Below are 18,418 nucleotides of genomic sequence, written 5' to 3'. Positions count from 1 at the left end.
AGCACGCGCGTGGGAATCGCAGAGCTGCGCGCCTGGTCTGCGGCCGGGAGCAGGCGGGCCGGCGGGGGGCAGAGTCCGAGGAGGTGGGGCGCCCTGGACAACGGCGTGCACTGGGCTCACACATGGGTCGCGCATAACCTACAAATGCTGTTGGAACGCGTTTTAAAAATATGCGGCTTTCCTTAAAAATTTGAAACTGTACAAAGAGCCTGTGTGCGTGAGTCAAAATGCACCAAAGAAAGAAATGTAGTGTTAGAATAAATATATAAAATATATAAAAAATAAAATATAAATCAGGGATATGACACAAAACATCCATTATGGGAATCAAGATAAAAAGGCATTTTGCTTAATAAAATGTGACACTTCTGTATCTTCACAAGAGCTCCAGCCGATGACGTTTCTGCCACTGTCCCGTCCAGTAGAAGAGCCGATCTGGTGCCTCTGGCCACTGAGGGGATGCGGGCCACCCAGCGGCCCTGCTCCTGCGCGCGTGGGCTGGCGAAGGTGAGCAGAAGCAGCGCTGGCTCTCCGGGGGCCACCTGACAGAGGACCCTGGGGCGCGGGAGACGGTCCCCTGCCTTGTCTGCCCAGGGGACCTGCAGGGCTGTGGGCAAGCATGGGGTGTGAGGGGCCTGGGCTCTCGGCTGCTATGGGCTCTGGGTTCCAGACCGAGGGTGCAAGAGAGCAACAGGGCTTCCCATTTTTTTTTTTTTTAAAGATTTTATTTACTTACTTGAGAGAGAATGAGTGAGAGAGAGCATGAGAGAGGAGAAGGTCAGAGGGAGAAGCCGACTCCCCAAGGAGCTGGGAGCCCGATGCGGGACTCGATCCTGGAAGTCTGGGATCCTGACCTGAGCTGAAGGCAGCTGCTCAACCAACTGAGCCACCCAGGCACCCGCAACAGGGCTTCCTTGACTGGACGTTCCAGCTCCTCACTGTCCGACTCTGTCCCATAGCCAGGGGCATGGGGGGCAGGGATGTGGGGGGAGGGGCACTGGGGGCAGGGATGCGGTCTTCCCCACTCGGGGATCAGGGATCGATCCCCTGTGCAGGGGTCACTTCTGGGAGGGCTGTGGGCAGACACAATGCCCTTTAGGAGGGCGGCTCAGGGACGGCCTGGGGGGACCCCACCTTCCAGACGCTTCCAGCCACCTCTCACCCCTCAGGTTTAGCGGTCCTGGGGCTCCTGCCGCTTCTGCTGCAGCCCAGGGCCCCGCTGCTCCCCAGCCAGGCCCCAGAAGGACAGATGGCGCGCCTCCCACCGCAGAGAGGTGCCGGGTCTCAGCTGGGCGGGTAACGAAGCTTGGACAAAGGGCAGCTCAGGCTTTCTGGGCTCTGGCCTCCTGCTGTCTGCAGATAATCACCTTCAGCCACGAGGACTGGGTCTCCAGGAGGCCAGCAAGCCTGGGTGGGGGGCTGGGGGCGCCCTCCAGGCTTCTGATGGGCAGCGAGGCCAGTGGGGAAGGCTATGCCCGGGACCACCGTTGCCAGGCCCCACTGCTCAGGCAGCAACCCAGCCCCAGCAGGCTCCCTAGCTGGGGGCCAGCGGGACTGGGGCCAGCAGACAAGCGTGGCTCCGGCCTCTCCCGGGCTGGGCAGGCCCCTGCAGACCTGGGCAGCCGTACAGCCGATGCCGACAAGGAGTCGTCTCCTTGCCTCACCTCTAGGAAGGCCCAGCGCCTGGTCGCAGCTGACCTTCGGCTTCTGGTCACCGACAGGGGTGTGCAAGGCCCAGGCTGACTGTGGGAAGGGGAGAAGCGGGGCGGTCCCTCTGCCAGGTGTGTGTGTCGGGCACCTCCGTGTCCTCAGGTGTCCTCAGGTGCCAGCTGTGAGGCCTCCTTCTGCGTGCAGCGCTGCCCAGTGCTTAGGCTGGAAGCTCTCGATGTCCTGATGCTAGTGGCTGGGTGTGAAACCCCAAAGGCAAGAGGACAGTCGCAGTATCACAGGACCCCCAGGATCCCACGTGGACGACAAGGCGGCTGGGCTGCCTGACGGTCAGCCACTGCAGGCGCAGGCTCAAACGGACACCCCTGGCCCAAATCCTCGAGGGTAGCCCACAAAGGCCCAGGAGCACAGGCTGGTCCCAGCCCTGACCTCAGCTGGAGGCTGTGGAGCTTAATGGCTTCAAAGGGCCCCGGGCCCTGGGGCTGGGGACTGGCCGCCTGGTTTCATCTCTTTGATTCTTCCCCTGGCTCCAGTCCCACCTCTGGAGGAGGGGTCTGCACACTCCACCTAAAGCTGTAGCCACCCCATCAGGCCCCTGCCTGACCTTGTAGCCTTGTGTCCTTGGCCCCAAGCCCGCCGGCCCTGCTGGGAGCTCCCCTGACTCTGAGTGTGCTGCAGGCTGCTCCCGCCCCTCTCCCGAGTCTCTCTTCCTTCAGGAACACAGCACATCTCGTCCTCTTTATTTTTTTTTAAGGATTTTATTTATTTGACAGAGATCACAAGTAGGCAGAGAGGCAAGCAGAGAGAGAGGGGGAAGCAGACTCCACGCTGAGCAGCGAGCCCGATGCGGGGCTCGATCCCGGGACCCTGAGACCATGACCTGAGCTGAAGGCAGAGGCTTAACCCCCTGAGCCCCCCAGGCGCCCCCTTGTCATCTTTAATACAGCTTTCTGGTTTAAGAAATTTCAAGCAAAGCTAAGGGTAAGTGGTGGAAACAGGCCCCCCCACCCCCAGTTCCCATGTGCAGACACCAGACTGGGACCAGACAGAGGGGCTGTGGCTTCACTTCGAATATCAAAGACATGGTTCTGGGCTCCCCAGGATGCTGCTGGGGGTCCAGCCTCACTCAGGGGCGCCCTCGCGTGGACACACGTGCAGCCTGTCTCTCGCTTTGCTGGGAGAAGCAAGGCAGTGATGGGAATCGCAGCTGCCCTCGGGTCTGTCCCCACCGCACACATCCCAGCAGGGAGGCAGGGCTGGCCCGACACCTGCCTTTGTGAGGTGCGTCGCCACGCAAACTGCTCACTCGCCTTCGGGATGTCACGGGGGGGGGGGGGGCCCTCTCTCCATCCCTCCCCCGCTGACCCCTGCTGAGACTTCCTGGTCTCCCTGCGGGGAAACAGCTACCTCCAGGGAGCAGGCACTTGCGTTTCTCTGACCGTGAGTGAAGTTCAGCCTCGTCCAACAAACAGCGGTTCCCGTTTCCCTGCGCCCACGTCCGGCAGCACGACGGCTTCGGACGCGGGGTCGGCCTTCACCTCACTGAGCTGGAGACTGCTTGGCTAGCTCATCCTTGAGCATCCGCGTTACAAAGTTTCCCGTTTGTCACGCGTCCTTGGACTTAAAAGGCTGTATCTATGAGAAATGTTGCAATTTGTAATTTAATTGGACTTATAAGCTGTATTTTTAGTGGCTTCTGCATCTGTATCATGCTGAGAAGAGCCTGCCTCACCCCGAGACTGTCAAAGTCTCCCGTGTTTTCTTGGAATGCTTTTGTCGTGCTGCGCTTTTTTGCACTTATGTTTCTGGACCATAAGGGTTTCATTTTGGAGACAGATAAATAATACCCTTTTCTCGTGGATTTTAAATGCCCCCGGTCACGTGACAAACGGCGACACACACCTCTGGTCCATGTGTCCAGTGAACTGCCCATAGCAAAATGTTCCGGTTGCCTCTACAGCAGATCGTGCTCTCCAGCCGGATGAGGCCTCCGCTTCAGAATGTTGCAGGGGCCGTCTGCTTTTCCTTTCCCCCTTTTTGTTGTGTTTAATCTGCGTACTATGAAACTTGCCATCTCCACCATGTTTAAAGGTAAAGTTCAGGGGCATGAAGCATGCTTACCTCATCGTGCAACCTTCGCCGGCACCCACTTCCGGAACCTTTTTCATCTCCCCAAACTGGAACTCTGTCCCTCTGAACACTCCCAGCCCGTTGCCCCAGCCCCAGCGCCCGCATCCGACTTTCCGTCCCCGTGAGTCGGACTCCTCTAGGAGCTTCATGTTAGTGGACCCACAAAGGTCTTTTCCTTTCGCGACTGGCTCTGTGCGCGCAGTTCATCCACCTGCGGCAGGAGCCAGGATCTGCTTCCTTCTTGACTGAGCGACACTTGAGGTAGGGCCGGATCGTCCACGGATGGGTGCTGGGTGCTGCCACCTTTTGGCCACTGTGAGTAGTGGTGCTGGGAGCCCCGCGCCTCTGGGTCCCTGCCTTCAGCTCTCTGGGTGAAACCTGACGTGGAATGAATGCATCATATAATAATTCTATTTGTAAGTTTTTGAAGAACTGCCGTACTGTTCCCCAGAGCAGCTGCACCATGCTACATGCCCACCAGCAGTGCACAGGGTTCCAATTTCTCCACATCCCTGCCAGAGCTTATTTTATCTGTCAACGTACCTGCTTTTCTTGCTAGTAGCTTTCCTGATGGTGTTCGCTGGGTCTCGCGCTGGGACACGCTGGGCTGCCCAGGGGCGGGTGATGCCGAGACCCTTCCATGCGCTCGTGGCTGTCCGTGCACTGTCTCAGGGACGTGGCCGTCCTAGCACTTTCGGCCTATTTCTTCTTCTCCCCCCCTTTATAAAGATTTATTTATTCATTTGAGAGAGAGAGAGAGAGAGAGCACGCACAGGGGGACGGGCAGAGGGACAGGGAGAGAGAGAATCTCAAGCAGGCTCCCCGCGGAGCGCAGAGCCCGGCATGGGGCTCCATCCCACCACCCCGAGACCAGGACCTGAGCCCAAACCGAGAGTGGTCACGGAGCCGACCGTGTCTCTTGGCTCATTCTCGTGCCTTTCTTCTTCAGGTGGACTTCAGAACTGGTTTGTGTAGTCATAAAGGACACCCTGCAGCCACTTTCACTGCTTGTGTTCACCATACGGGTCCGTTTGGGGGGCTGTGGCCCCACTTGTCCTGTTTTCCTTTCCCTCGCTCCTCTGTGGATTCCTGCCTGGGAGTGCCTCCTTCTGTGCGGGCCCTCCCTGTGGCTCCAGGGATCCCCCCTTGTCCGACGGAGCCCAAGCTGCTGCCCTAGCTCTGTCCTGAACCCCCAAATATTGCCGGACAGCTCACCTGCTTGTCCTCGGGCTCTCGACCCCTGTGTCAATCTGTCAACTGCCCATCCCTGCACGTCCGCTCCCCTGATTCCCAGGGACAGGGGCTGTCCAGGTGACCGCCGGGAACCACACTTGCCTCTCCTGTCCTGCTCCCTAGAGAAGTCAGGATCCTGGCAGGAGACAGACACAAAGAGAGAAAAGGACTTTTTAAAAATTTTTAAAAAAGATTTTATTTATTTATTTATTTATTTATTTATTTATTTATTTATCTATCAGAGAGAGAGGGAGGGAGACAGCACAAGCAGGGGGAGGGGAGAGGGAGAAGCAGGCTCCCCGCTGAGCAGGGGGCCAGGTGCTGGGCTGGATCCCAGGACCCTGGGATCATGACCAAAGCCAAAGGGAGACACTTAACGACTGAGCCCCCCAGGTGCCCCAAGAAAAGGACTTTTGTGAACAGCCATTTACCAAGCTGTGTACAAGGGTAGGTGAACATCTGGGTGGGGGCTGGTCCCAGCCCTCAGAGGACAGGAAAGGGACCCTGGGGAGGGACTGGGGCCTCTGGTCCAGTAGGAAGTTGGGGAAATTCCCCAACCTCAGGGCTGGAGGCCAGACTCACCCGGAAGCCAGTGGGGGTGGGGCATGGGGCCGCAGACGCGGTGCGCAGCCCAGGGCGGGGCTGCAGCGGGAGAAGGGCAGGTCTGGGGGGCCACCGGGGAATACTCCGTTCTCTTCCCCCTCCTCAGCCCCCACCGCTTCTAGCGCAGGGCCTCTGGCTGGATACCTGACCGTTCCCACACCCCCCGCCACCCACCCTCTTGGGCACCCAGAGCTAATACCCTCATCAGGGCGCGTCTCGGCTGGCATGAAACTCTCCTGCGGCGCCACGTTGCCCTTGGGACCAAGTCCAAACTTCTGGATCACCCAGCGGCAGGTCCCTCCCCTGGCCTGTTCCTCCTCCCACCACCGCAAGCCCGGGTTCCCTGCCTCCGTGTTCGCCCGGGTTCCCTGCCTCCGTGTTCCCACCAGGGGTCCTGTGTGCGGGCCAGAGTGTATGGGGGGGGCGCCTGCTGCCTCGCACAGTCCAGGCAGTGCCCCAGTCGCCCCCCGCCGGGCGGGTGGGTTTCCACCTACACGGTACGTGCCCGAGGCTCCCTTTCATATTCCAGGTGTGCGCCCCGCTTCTTGCTCCCACCCCCAGTCAGGGCCCGGCACGAGAGTTTCGTGGGGACGGAGGACCATGAGGGCGGACTGTCGCACGGGTGCACGGCAGGTGGGCAGCGTCGCAGCCCCAGCGGTCCGGGCCACAGAGCCCAGGCTCCCCAGCACAGCCCCCTCCCAAGCCCTGCCCGCGGGACTTCCCCGCACGGCCCTGCTCAGCCCCGAGCCTCTGCTCAAGACCTTCCCCACACCTGGACGGTAGGATGCCGGCAGGTAGGAGACGTCTCCCACGCTGTCCCCGCCCCAGCGTAATCTCTTTCCCTGTCCCAGCTCCCGGGTCACCCGACGCCCGCAAGCAGCCCGGGAGCCCTGACCCCCGGAGCCGGGAGCATCTCCACGGCCCCCAGACCCACCGCGCCCCCCGGCCCACGCCTCCGTCAACGCCCACGAGCCCATCCCACGAGCCCAGCCTGGAACGCCAGGTGTCCGGGAGCTGGGGGCGCGGGAGGGAGGGTCGGGGCGGGGGGGGATGGGTCTCAGGGACTCCCTTCCCCTCCCCCAAGCGCCACCCTCATTTGGGCGGGCGGGGCTAAGGGTTCGGGGCTGGGGAACGCCCCCCGAGCGGGGTTTAGCGTTAACCCTCCGGCCCAGGGCCCGGACTCCAGGCTGCTCCGGCCCCAGGTTCCGCTTGACCCGCGGGAGCGGGTCCCCCAGCCGAGCGCGGGGCGGGGAGCGGAGGTGAGCTGGGGGGTCTGCCGGCGGGTGGGACCTAGAGACGAGGGGGCGGACGCGGGCGACCTAGTGGAGAGCGCGGGGGACCCGACCGACACAGAGAGGGGAGGGGTCTGCGGGGGACGGGGGGGTGCGGGCGCGAGGGGGGGCGGGGGCGAGCGCCGCGCGCACCTGGCGCCGGGGCCCGCCCTAACCTGGATTTCCGGGGGCGGGGCGGGCGCGGGGGCGGGGCGCGGGGCGGGGCGCGGGGCGGGGGCGGGGCGCCCGCAGACGTCAGGGACCCGCGCGCCAGGCCCGGGCCGCCGCTCCGCCCGTGGGCTCGGCCGGGGCTGCCGGGAGCGTGCGGGCCGCGCCGGGCATGTCCTAGGCGGCGGCCCCGCCCAGCGCTCGGCCGGCGGGCGGGAGGGCCGGGGCCGGGGCCGGGGCCGAGCCGGGGCCGAGCCGCAGGTAAGACGCGCGCCCCGCGCCCGCCGCGGCCGGGGCCTCCCTGCGCCCGCACCTGCGCCCGCCGGGCCGCGCGGGGATGGGGATGGGCGGGGGGCAGGAGCCGGGGGAGCGGGTCTCCTCCGGGCGGGACAAAGGCGTGGGACGGCGGCCGCGGGCGTACCTGGCCGGGCTGGTCCCCGCCGCCGCGGAGGCGGCCCGGGTCTGCGCCAGGCCGGGAGGGGCGCCCGGCGCGCGTCTACGCGGCCTGGAGTCGGGGGCGCAGGCCCTGCGCGCCGGGGTCCCCGCCCAGGCACCGGCTTGGCCATGGCTGCCCCGGCGAGCGCTGATTCAGAAGGCGCCGCTCCCTCCCCCTCCGGGCCCGGCCGCCGCCCGGCCTGTCCTCCCGGCCCGTCCTCCCGCGGTCCCTCCTCCTCCTCCTCCTCATTTCCCTCGTCGCCGTCGCCTGTGCGCGGTCGCTGCCTCCTCTCCCGGCCTGCTCCCGGCCTGCGTTCCGTCGGCTCCTTCCAGCCGCCCGCCCGCCCCAGCTCCTGCGGCGCCCGGACCTACCCCCATCCGTTCCCTCCCCGGGTCCCCGCCGGCTCCCAGCCCCTGCCCCGGGCGGCTCCCCTGCCCTCCTCACCTCCGGGCCGGTGGCTTTTCTGGCTGGGGCGGCCGTGGGTTCAAGTTCGGGGTGTTTATTATTCCCCTCCTAGCAGGGATGGCCAGCCCAGCCCCAGTCCGGCTGGGCTGTTTGGGAGCATCCTGGGCTTCCCGGCCTTTCCAGGATGGGCGGGTGGTGGCAGAAGCAGGGTCCCAGGGCTTGGCCTCCCTTTGCTGTAAACCCAGGCTGTGGCCTCCTCTGGGTGGGGTCGCTGCCTGTGGGAGCGGGTAGCAGGTGATGGAGAGGGTGGGATGGGGGGGTCGGGAAGGGCACGGATGGGGCGGGGGCTCTGCCGTAGAAAGCCTGTCCCCACCTGCCCTGAGGAGGGGTTTTAGAGTAGGTTGGGGTTGTGGAGGCCCCCAGAGCCCTGCAGGGCAGTGATGGTGGAGGTCCCCACTCCTTTGGCCTCTAGCGCCTGCTCCTCTGGCTGGACTCAGACGAAGTGCCCGGGGCTCTGGGGAGGGGGTTCTGGCAGACTTCTCCTGGCCTGGATTTTTCTCACCTTCTTGCCCCAGGTGACATGAGGCTATGTCGTGGGGTCGCTTGGGCCTCCGTGGCCTGGTGGGTCCTGGTGTTGGCTTTGCTCACCGCCTGGCCCGAAGGGAGCTGAGAGCTGGGGCCTCTGGGTGTGGGTACTGCAGGAAGAGGGACTGGGGACACCCCCACTGCACCCACCGTCAATTCTCTCCCTTATTGTCTTACCTCCTGTCTGTGCTCCATTCCCTGAGTCATGTCTGGGCCTCAGGACCTCCAGGGCTGGCCACGGGGCGCCGACCCACGCCCTTCCACTGTGTCCCCTGCTCAGGCCCCATGCTCTGCTGCTCACTGGTCCTCTGGCACACAGGTGTTTTTGAAATTCATTATGACTTGTGGACAAGGCTGCCCATTCTCTCTTCGCACTGAGCCTGCCACAGCGGAAGCAGGTCCTGGAACTACCTTTTGCCTCCAGCACCCACCACAGGACTCCCCACACCTTGTGACCTGTGTCTCCGGACTGGTTTCTTCCCTCTGTCCGGACCCAGCCGCCGCCGCCCGCACGGCCCCTTCCATCCACCCGGCCCTGCCCTGCTCCTGGCATCGCTCACACGTCAGCATCCCAGGGAACCTTCCCAGACCCCTCCCATTGCTCCCCCACTTCTTCATTTTCCCTTTAAGACATGTACACCTTCTCAGAGCTTTTCACCTCTGCCGCCTGCCCCGCCAGCTGGCGGGAAGGCCCGTGGCGCGGGCCCAGCTATGTCAGAGCTCAGGACACCTCTGGCACCCAGCAGTGCTCCCATGTGTTCTGTTCAGTGTGTGTGTGTGTGTGTGTGGAGAGGAGTGGCTGGGACACTAGTGGGCTGTGCTCTGGGTGCACATGTGTGTCCCATGTGTACACGTGGGACATGTACACGCGTAGGTACGTTTGTCGTCTATGTACAGGGCCCACGGCAGTGACACAGCCCTTCTCTGGGGCTCTGGGTAAGCAAGACACCTGTGAGAGTGTGTGTGTGTGTGTCGGTGGGGGGGCTGCATGGGGCCTCAGGTTGCCCCAGGGCCTTGTTGTCACTCAGATTGCCCCCACTGTGCCCCCCAAGCTACCATGGGGTTTCCGTGCCCATCTGGGCCATACCAGTGTGTCATGATGCCCTCGGGATCTCGGGCACCAGGCACTACCTCTGTCACATGCTGCCATGGTCACCTGGTACTGTCCTGGCTGGGGGACCTCAGCAGGATGGCTGTAGTGGTCCTCAAGGGCTGTCTAAGTGACCGGTGTGTTGATGGCTCAGGGCTCCTGTCCTGGTGTCGTCCCCTGGCCCACCTGCCAGTGCATCCCTGAGTGTCCGGCTAGGGCAGCCCAGACCCTGGGGCCGAGTTTATTTCCTGGGGTGGGGTTGGGTCTGGGGTCGTGGGCACCGCGATGGGCCATGCCAAGTCCCTGTTCCTTTTCGGGTTTTGAGGACATGTGCGGCTCCACATGTGGGCAGTGTGGCCCAGGCCTCCTCCCTCCTAGACCCAGCGGCTGGCACCTAGGAGGGAGAGGAGAGGGGCCTAGGGCACAGGGAGGACAGGAGAATATAGGGGTAGGCATCTGCAGGGACGGGCAGGTGGCCTCGTATGGCCGGGGCCCAGCGTTTCCGGGAGTGGCCGCTGAGTGGCCATGCGGGTGCTCGAGCCTTGGCGGGTGGCGGGGGCAGGATCTGGGCTGGGCCTTTTGTGTCCAGGGCCTGGGGCCCAGGGCGGGAAGGCAGCTCTCACGTCTTCTTCCCCGTAGGGCCGCACGGGCCTGGCCGGTGCCAAGATGAGCGTCACATCCTGGTTCCTGGTCAGCAGCAGCGGCACCCGCCACCGGCTCCCGCGAGAGCTCATCTTCGTGGGGCGGGATGAATGTGAGCTCATGCTGCAGGTGAGCCGCTCCGGGCTGAGAAGGCGGGGGTGGGCCCGGGCCAGGCCGCCTGTCCGGCTCGCTGGGGGACACCGGCGGGGAGCCCTCCAGGCGGCCCTGGCCCCGCAGGTGCGGGTGTGCGGGCCCGAGCGTGGGCTCGCGCGGTGGGTCCCTGCCTCTGCCTCGTGGACTGTCTCGGACAGGAGGGTGTTGAGGCTCCTCTCGGGTTCTCAGGGCATCAGGGACCCACCTTTGGAAGGTGCTGGAAAGCAGACCTATCCATAGCTTTGTTGTCTGGGGCCCCATTAGGCCATTGCACGGAGTGGGAGGCCCCCGAGCCAGCTGGGACCCTCGGAGCTGCCTGGGGAAGGCCCTGCCCCTCTGAGGCACCCAAGGGCAGGGAAGGGTCCTTTCTCGGCCGGAGAAACCTGGTGGGGCCAGGGCACCGTGCTCTTGGCCGTCTCAGGCTCTCGGTTTTGGAGTGTGGGTTTGGCTGTCACCGGGCTCGTGTGTCTGGGAGCAAAGAGGGTCAGTGTCCTTTTCCCTGTGCTTCATGGGTCTGATTGAGTCAGGCTTCCGGCAGCCCTGCTCCCCCCCCACATGGCACGTGGGCCCTTAAAGCCCCCCAAGTTCCACGCCCCCCACTGTGGGACCCTCAGAAGGAAACAGGTGTCCTGGGCGGGCCTCTCGGGTGCAAGGAGAGGCCTCGCGCAGGCCGTGGCTCCCTTGTGCAGGGCCGGCTGTTGTCGCCCGCTCCCTGGGCCGCCGGGGCTTGGGCTGCCGCCGGGGGTGCCACTGTGGGCACGCACGCTTGGGCAGCAGGTGTCAGTGTCCCTCTCTTGAGGGCAGACCTGTCCTTGTCTGGACACCCTGGCTTGCCCTGAGGGTCCTCAGACTTGCTTGACTAGACTAGCGAAGTGCCCCAGTTGCACAGGTGTCTGGGCCTTCTGAGTGTCTTTGATCCAGAACCGTCTGTCGTCTTACTTCTCTTCGTGCCTCTGGCTGCTGGAGAAACTGAGTTGGTGATTGTATGGGGGTGAGCACCTGTCTTCTGTAAAGACCGGGCTGCGTCCTGGAGGCCTCTTGGGCCACACACTGCCTCGGTGGCGACTGCTCTGCCGGCGTCCGGAGCAGCGGCCTGAGAGCAGTTGCGCAGGTAGCGCCGGGGAACCCTCTCTGTGGGCAGCGAAATCTCAGCGTCCTGTGGCTTCCACATGTCATGAGATGGTCTCGACTTAACAGAAACCCATTGGCAGATAGAAGGGGGCCCCGAGCGTGTGGTGCGCACAGAGCAGACCGCGGGCTGTGGGTCACACCCCTGGCGCCCTGAGCCGCCTGTTGAGGTCTGGATGTGTCTGGCGGATCCTGATGGTGACTCGGAACCGGAGCCCCCCCGTTCTCTGTCACTGGAGGCGGGTCTGGAAGCATGCTGAGTCTCTAAGCCCCGGCAAGGTGCTGTGCGCCTGGGTAGTGTGTTCGTGCTTTGCGGGTCTTCCTAGGGTGGTCAGGAGGGCCTCTTGGAGGAGGCAGCATTTGATGGGGGCCAAGGCCCGGCTCCCCAGGGATTGTGGAGAGGTTTCTGGGTCAGGAGGTGGGGATCGGGATGCTTGAGTGAGTTTGGGGTCTGGTTCCTTGTTTGGGGTCCGGTTCCTGGTTCTGGGGTCTGGTTCCTGTTCCTGGTCCTGGTTTGTCATTGGTGGAGCCTTCACGCAGGGCCAGCCCCTGGCTCAGGTGCACCTGGGGAAACTGAGGCTCCAGGAGACCATGCTTGCTGTCCACGCCTGCAGCCTCCTTTCCTGCCCGGCCCTGAGCTCCTGGGGGTCCACCCCTTGTGTCTCCTGGGGGTCCTGTCACTCCTGTGCCTTGGTTTTCTCATCTGTTCGGGTGATTCCCGCGGTGTCCTTGTCTGTCCTGCCCCGGCCTCAATCACCTGCGCTCATAGCCTGTGTGGGCATCACCGAGGCAGCCCAAGCTCTGTGCAAAAGCCCTATCCTCCATCCCCCTAGCAGGGTCCCCACCAGCGTCCCCACCAGGGGTCCGGGGACACACCTTGACCTTCCCTCTCCCTTATCCGCAGGGGGCTCTGTCGCCGCACTGGCTCAAGGGGCAGGCACACCGGTGGGTCCCAGCCTTGCCCTACGGCTGCCCCCCCCATCCTTCCCAGGCAGGTCCTTCTCACCCCGCCTGCCTCTGCTCTCCTCTGGAGGGTCCGTGTCCTCACCCCCATGTTGCCACTTGGCCGACCTGCAGAGACCTTGCCTTCCAGGGTCGCTGCTCCCGGAGCGGGGGCCGGCCACACCCATGTCAGCAGGGACCGGATGAGTCCCAAGGGCGGAGGTCTGCAGGAGTTGGTCCTGGGAACAGGATGGAGGGCAGTGGGGCCAATGGGCCTCTCAGGAGGGGTGCGGGGGGCCAGCAGAGGTGCTGGGGTGCAGGGAGGAGGTGGTGCGGGGAGGCAGCGGAGGGCTGTGCAGGGGCCTGTGCTGCCCCACGCTCTCTGAGCCCGGCACAGAGCCAGTGCCCTGGCAGCGTGTACGGACTGACGTGAGCATGAGTGTGCATGTGGGCTGCCTGCCCTGGCCCTTGCCACCGGGGGCCCAGTGATGTGATGCGGGGCATGTGCCCGTGCACGTGGGTGTGTGCCCATGCGTGTCTCTGTGCCCGTGCACGTGGGTGTGTGCCCATGCGTGTCTCTGTGCCTGTGTATGTGTGTGTGCTCATGCGTGTCTCTGTGCCCATGCACGTGGGTGTGTGCCCATGCGTGTCTCTGTGCCTGTGCACATGTGTGTGTGCTCTTGCGTGTCTCTGTGCCTGCGTGCCCCTGCACACACGTGGCTTCCCCGCCTCTGCGCAGTTTGCCCTGTAGGGGTGTGGCAGCGGGCGTCTATCTGCTCATGTTCTCCTGCAGAGACTACAGCCCCACGCCAGCAGCCCCCTGCACACATGCCGGCCCCACCTGTCCATGGTGGTCCCCGCTCAGGTGGCTGTCTAGCCTCTGAGCATTTGGGCCTGGTGGAGCTGGGGTCTGCTTCTGGCTTGGGACGTCGGGGCTGGGAGGGTTTCCGGAGCTGGGGTCCCTCTTGCCTGCTTCCCATCAGTCCTGCTGCTACCCGCTCTCTGGGAAGGGGGCTTGCAGCAGCCGTGCCTGGTGCTAGAGCCCCGGGCGGGAGTGGGGGCTAGGCGGGTCGGCCCAGGCTCTGAGGGCACATGGGGGAGCACTGTGCAAGGTCCAAGAAGCTGGAAGATGGCTGGGGAGCAAGGAAGGAAGGCACAGAGAGGGAGGTGGTCGTGGGTGAAGGACCCAGGTCCAAGAACGGGCGTGGCCTCTCCAGAACCGCAGAGCAGTCTGGCCCGAGGGCTCGCCTGGCCAGGGCAGGAAGGCGGTTTGGAGAGGCCTCCGTGGCCTGTGGCTCATGGGACAAGGCCAGCCTTTCCTCTCATGCTGGCCAGGAGCCTCAGGAAGTTTCTGCAGACAGTGATGGGCAGGACTGATGGGGCAGGGAGGGCAGGAGAAAGGTGGCCGCGGGGGACAGGCTGCCGGGGAGGGCCGGCGGGTGTCTGCGGGCAAGGGGTGTGGTGGGAGGCTCTGGACCCCCAGCTGCTGCCTGCCCGGTGCCAGGTGGACAGGAAAGGAGGAGTCCGATAGGGCCCGGCTGGGCTGTGCCCGGGAGTCGGGAGTCTGAGGCTTGGGCGGAGGGCAGTGGGGGGCTCGGGCTGGGAGGTCAGCCCGGAAGTCCCTCCGGGGAGTTCCTCCTTGGTGGAGGTGGCGCGTCCAAGCCTGAGGGGCAGTGTGCCCTTGCTCCTGCCCACCCCTGCCCGCCTCGGGCCGGCCTGTGTTGTGCTGCATGCTGGGGTGGTGCACCCCTGCCCAGGGCCCGTCCCAGGCTGGCAGCGCCCCTGCGGACCAACACTTGGCAGCATGATGGCCACAGCCCACCCCCAGGCTCACCTTCCAGAGACTGGGGCCCTTTGGCGCCGGGGTGTGTGGCGGGGCTGCGGCGGGTGGCTGGCCCGTTCTCGAGCCCTGGGAGGTATGTGGGAGGGGGCGCAGGAGGAGGCAAGCCCCCAGACCCCGCGCGGCGAGCACTGTTCTCCACACAGCCTGGCTGCACTTGGGGATTCACAGCAGCTGCTCGTGGGCTGCCCAGACGGGCGGCTCAGGGCCTGGGGCTGAGGCGAGCCTGAGCGCTCGGGCTGCCCCAGCCAGCTGCTGGGTCCTGTCAGTCCGGCTGCAGCCCGGAGCCTGAGGCCCAGGTAAGGGCGTGCCAGGGTCCTCTGCCTGTGCCGGGTGCAGGAGGCCCAGGCCAGGGCAGGGGGTGGGGCGGCTGCTGTGCAGGGCTGGCCGGCCGCATCCGGGACAGGCAGGGGAGTCTGATGCAGGAGGGGTGCCTCGCACCCAGGGAAGAGGCTGTGGCCGGAGCTGTCCGGCTGCAGGTGCCACCTCTGCCTGAGGAGATCGGGGTGGGGGCAGAGGTGAGGCCTGGGGAGTGAGCAGTAGGTCTCAAGGTCAGAGTCATGTCCCCCCCGCCCAGCCCCATTGGAGAGCTGTTGCTGCAGGTGCACTGGCAGCGGGAGCCGTGGGGCCGATGGCCCAGGGATGGCCGCGGTGTCAGGGTGGCTCCAGCCGGCACTGCTGGGCGCCTCGCAAGGCCCCTGTATCCCTCTTCCTTCCAGAGGACTGAGGGTCTGCAGCAGGATGAGGTGTGGGTCCTGCGCCCCGTTCATCCTCATGCCACCCCCCAGGACACCCGCCGTGACAGCATCCTGTGCGTCCAGTTGGCCACCTGGGGCCTCTGAGCACAGGCAGGGCTGGAGCATGGAGGCTTCTGCTGCGGGTGAGGGCCACGGCCCCCACGAGCCTTGCCCACGATGCCCAGCCCTCCAGGGGTCTCTGCGCATCTGCCAGGCTGAGGAACCTGGGACAGGGCGGGGCTGGGCCAGAGCCCTTGCCCACCACACCCCTGCCTTGCTGTGTCCCTGGCTCTGGATGAGACAGGAAGCCCTGCCCTGGGGGCTTCTAGTCCTTGGGAGGGTGCCGGGGCCCCTCCTGGAAGCCAGGGAGGTCGTGGGTTCTGTGGGGGCAGCTGCCTCAGGGAGGGAGGGTCTGGGTTCTCACCTGTGGGAACAGAGAAGCCTGGCGGTGTGGGGACACAGGGCATGAGGTCCTGGGGCACTACCTCGTGGGCTAGAGGCCATCCGGAGCCAGGTGGTGGAGAGCCGCTGTGCAGCCTGTCGGTCCCACACAGGGGCTCTGGAGGGAGGTGTGGGGTCCTGTGCTGTCCCAGCCGGTGTGAGCATCCAGATGGATGGTTCTGCCGGCATCTCGGGCCGGTCCGCAGGCCTGCGTCTCCTTAGGTGGCAAGAGAGGGATGCAGATGCCTGGGCCTCTGGCAGAGTGGGGGTGGGGTGGGCAGTGGTGGTGGGCTCTGGGCCGGGACTACTGACCTGTGGCTGGGGGACGTGGCCTGGGCTGGCAGTGTCTCGGCCGAGGGAATGTGGTCCCGTGACCCTGTCCCTGCTCTGGGCCCCGAGTGCCACAGCAGAGAGGCATGCTGGGGATGGTCTCGATCTTGCAGCCGACTGCGGGAGGGGGCCCAGTCACTGGCCTGGGGAAGGGTCCTGGGAGGGTTGGGGGTGAGGGACAGCGGGCACATGTGTGTGTGTTTGGGGTGTGCGTGAGGCCTGTGCCCCGGACATGTAGGTAGAGGGTCTGAGATCCATCCTGCACGTGCGTGGCCAGCACGGGGAGAGGCTGTGCCCTGTGCGGCCGGCCGGGAGTGAGGGGGAGGCCTGTCTGTGAGCTGCCCCCCTGCAGTGCTGCTGTCCTCTCTGTGGCTCTGCCTGCCCCCATCTGCCCTTGGGAGGGAGCGGCATGTGCCAGATGGCGGGAGGCTCCCTGCCCTTCCCCTGCCCTAACCCAGGCTTGAGGGGGGCACTGGCCGGTTGGTGCTAAAGAGGGACAGAAAAGGAGGGGCCCGGGTGGCCGCCGGGGGTGGGAGGACCTGGCCTTGGCCTCTCCGCGAGTTCCTGTGGCCTGTTCCGGTGGCTGGGATGGTTGAGGCAGGCCGGGGTGGGCTCTCTGGGACACCCACACTCGAGGTATGGGGGCGTGGGCTGGACCTTGTGGGCCCCCAGGCCCAGGCGGCTGGTGTTGACATTGACGTGGGGTCATGAGGCTCCCGCGGGGCCGTCCTCCCCCTCCTGGGCCTCACCCAGCCCGCGGGGCGCGCTGAAGGCGACCCGTGTGTTCCCAGTCCCGCAGCGTGGACAAGCAGCACGCCGTCATCAACTACGACCAGGACAGGGACGAGCACTGGGTGAAGGACCTGGGAAGCCTGAACGGGGTGAGTGCGACGGGCAAGGGGCCGGGTCCTAAGTAACCCCTCCCTCTGTGCTGGCCCCGGCCCTTCGCGACCCTCCCTTGGTGTTGGCCCCGCCCCTTCCGGACTCTGCCCCTCTGTTGGCCCCGCCCTTCTCTGCTGGCCCCGCCCCTCTTCCTGACGCCCCGCCCCATACCAGCCGCACTCCAGCTCCTTCTGCTGCCTGTCCCCCATCATGGCCTGTTCGTCCGCCTTGACCCCACTCTTCTTAGTGACCCCCCTTCTGATGGGCCCCGCTCCTCTCCCCAGCCCACCCCAGACCTGCCCACCTGCTGTGGTCCCTCCCGTGTTGGACCCCCTGCAGGCTGTCTGCCAGGACACCCTGTCCTGGGGGCGGTGTGAGCTCCTGTGCGAGTGAGGAGGGGTCCGGTGAGGGGTCCCTGCGGGGTCCAGTGTCTGGCCGTGTGGTCGTGTGGTTTCCTTCTGTGTTTGGTGGACAGGCACCTGCCCGAGGCCGGCCTTCCGCCCCGTGCCTCCCAGGCGTAAGGTCTGCTCTCTCCATCGTGAGCTGGGGGGGTCCCGCAGCAGCCTGAGGCTGCCGAGTGCTGGGCACAGCTCACCACATCCTCCACGGGGCTCCCGGGGAGCGGTCTCAGGCTCTGGGGGTCTGCCCCTGAGCCCCTCCTCTGCTGGCCCTCACAGAAGCCAGAGTGGTCCTCACTGCATGGGGCTTCACGGGGGTCCTGGCCTCCAGATCACCGCGGCTCAGAGAGGGTCCCGAGGGCTGCAGGCCCGGTGCGTGGTGTGGAGGCTTGTGTGATGTCCACATATGAGGACCCAGTCTTACCTGCTTGTGGAGCACCAAGCCACAGGCTCGGGCTGACAGGCTGTATGCTGCCAGGCCTGCTGCCCTCTGCTCCTGGCTCTGAGCTCCTAGAATTCCTGCGTCACCCACGGCACATCCAGCCTGACGCTGCCGGGCTTCCAGCCCTCTCTGCCACCCGGCTGGGTCGTCCCTGCACGACCCAGCCCTGGCCTGGGACCCCTCCCTGGGGGCCTGCCCTCCTGCTCGCTCCGGAGACCCCCTTCTGTCCTGTAACGGGTCCTCCCTGGTTCTTGTACCTTCTAGTGACAACGGCACAGTTGCCATGCCCAAGCTCCTCTGTCTCCTGTCATCTGGCTGGCCCCCAAGGCCCTGAGAGTCATCATCTGGCCAGAGCGCGGTGCCCATGGCCAGTCCGTGGCGGCTCTGGTTGGGGGAAGAGGGTTTTGGAGGAGCAGGCAGCCTTACTCAGCCTGGCCAGCCTTGCCATGGGGCCGGCCCGTGGGCATCCCTCGGCCACCTCAGGGTCCTGGGCGCTGGGCAAGGCCAGTCCTTCAGCAGGCACCTGTCCCATGCTCCCTGCAGGGGTGAGGCTGGGTGCACGTGTGTTGGAGGGACAGTGCCTGGTCCAGAGCAGCAGGGAAGGAGGGGGCCCCCCTGGGGGGCCCTGCCTGCTGCTGGCCTGGCCCTGCCACCTGTTTCCTCTGCAGACATTTGTGAATGACGTGCGCATCCCGGACCAGAAGTACGTCCCGCTGAAGCTTCATGACGCCGTCCGATTTGGCTATGATATCCTTTCCTGGCTGTGCTCCTGGGGCCCGCGGGCATGAGACCGTCGCCAGTGTGACCCCAGCCCCTGGCCCCCTGACAGACACCCTGATCTTAGGAACCTGCGTCTTGCATCCTGGCCTGAGTTTACACAGAGCCCCAGGAACA

At 65.2% G+C, this 18,418-nt stretch overlaps 1 protein-coding gene and 1 long non-coding RNA gene across 5 annotated transcripts in view; one reads left to right on the top strand and one right to left on the bottom strand.

Moving 5' to 3' along the window:
* Positions 1–2,778: 2,778 nt before the first annotated feature.
* Positions 2,779–8,159, bottom strand: LOC309868008. Of its 2 annotated transcripts, none has more exons than XR_014313451.1 (4): positions 7,954–8,159; positions 5,014–5,167; positions 4,342–4,517; positions 2,779–4,176 (listed from the first exon to the last, which is right to left on the bottom strand). It is a non-coding gene; the product is annotated as an uncharacterized lncRNA (long non-coding RNA). The 2 variants fall into 2 exon arrangements; XR_014313452.1 differs by lacking the exon at positions 7,954–8,159 and adding an exon at positions 5,834–5,980.
* Positions 6,112–18,418, top strand: part of CEP170B (centrosomal protein 170B) — a 25,765-nt gene continuing 13,458 nt past the window's right edge. For 2 of the 3 annotated variants that reach the window (XM_082737324.1, XM_082737322.1), the window contains exons 1-4: positions 7,214–7,334; positions 10,229–10,360; positions 16,594–16,683; positions 18,193–18,273. In XM_082737324.1, the coding sequence (XP_082593450.1) occupies positions 10,256–10,360; positions 16,594–16,683; positions 18,193–18,273 (276 nt within the window). In that variant the 5' untranslated portion in view covers positions 7,214–7,334; positions 10,229–10,255. Of the gene's footprint in view, positions 6,132–7,213; positions 7,335–10,228; positions 10,361–16,593; positions 16,684–18,192; positions 18,274–18,418 lie in introns of those variants that run through there. The other variant, XM_082737323.1, reaches the window with a different exon arrangement.

The sequence above is a fragment of the Mustela nivalis genome, assembly GCF_964662115.1.
Source record: "Mustela nivalis genome assembly, chromosome: 6".
Lineage (NCBI taxonomy): Eukaryota > Metazoa > Chordata > Mammalia > Carnivora > Mustelidae > Mustela > Mustela nivalis.
This window is presented reverse-complemented; position numbering and strand designations above follow the sequence as displayed.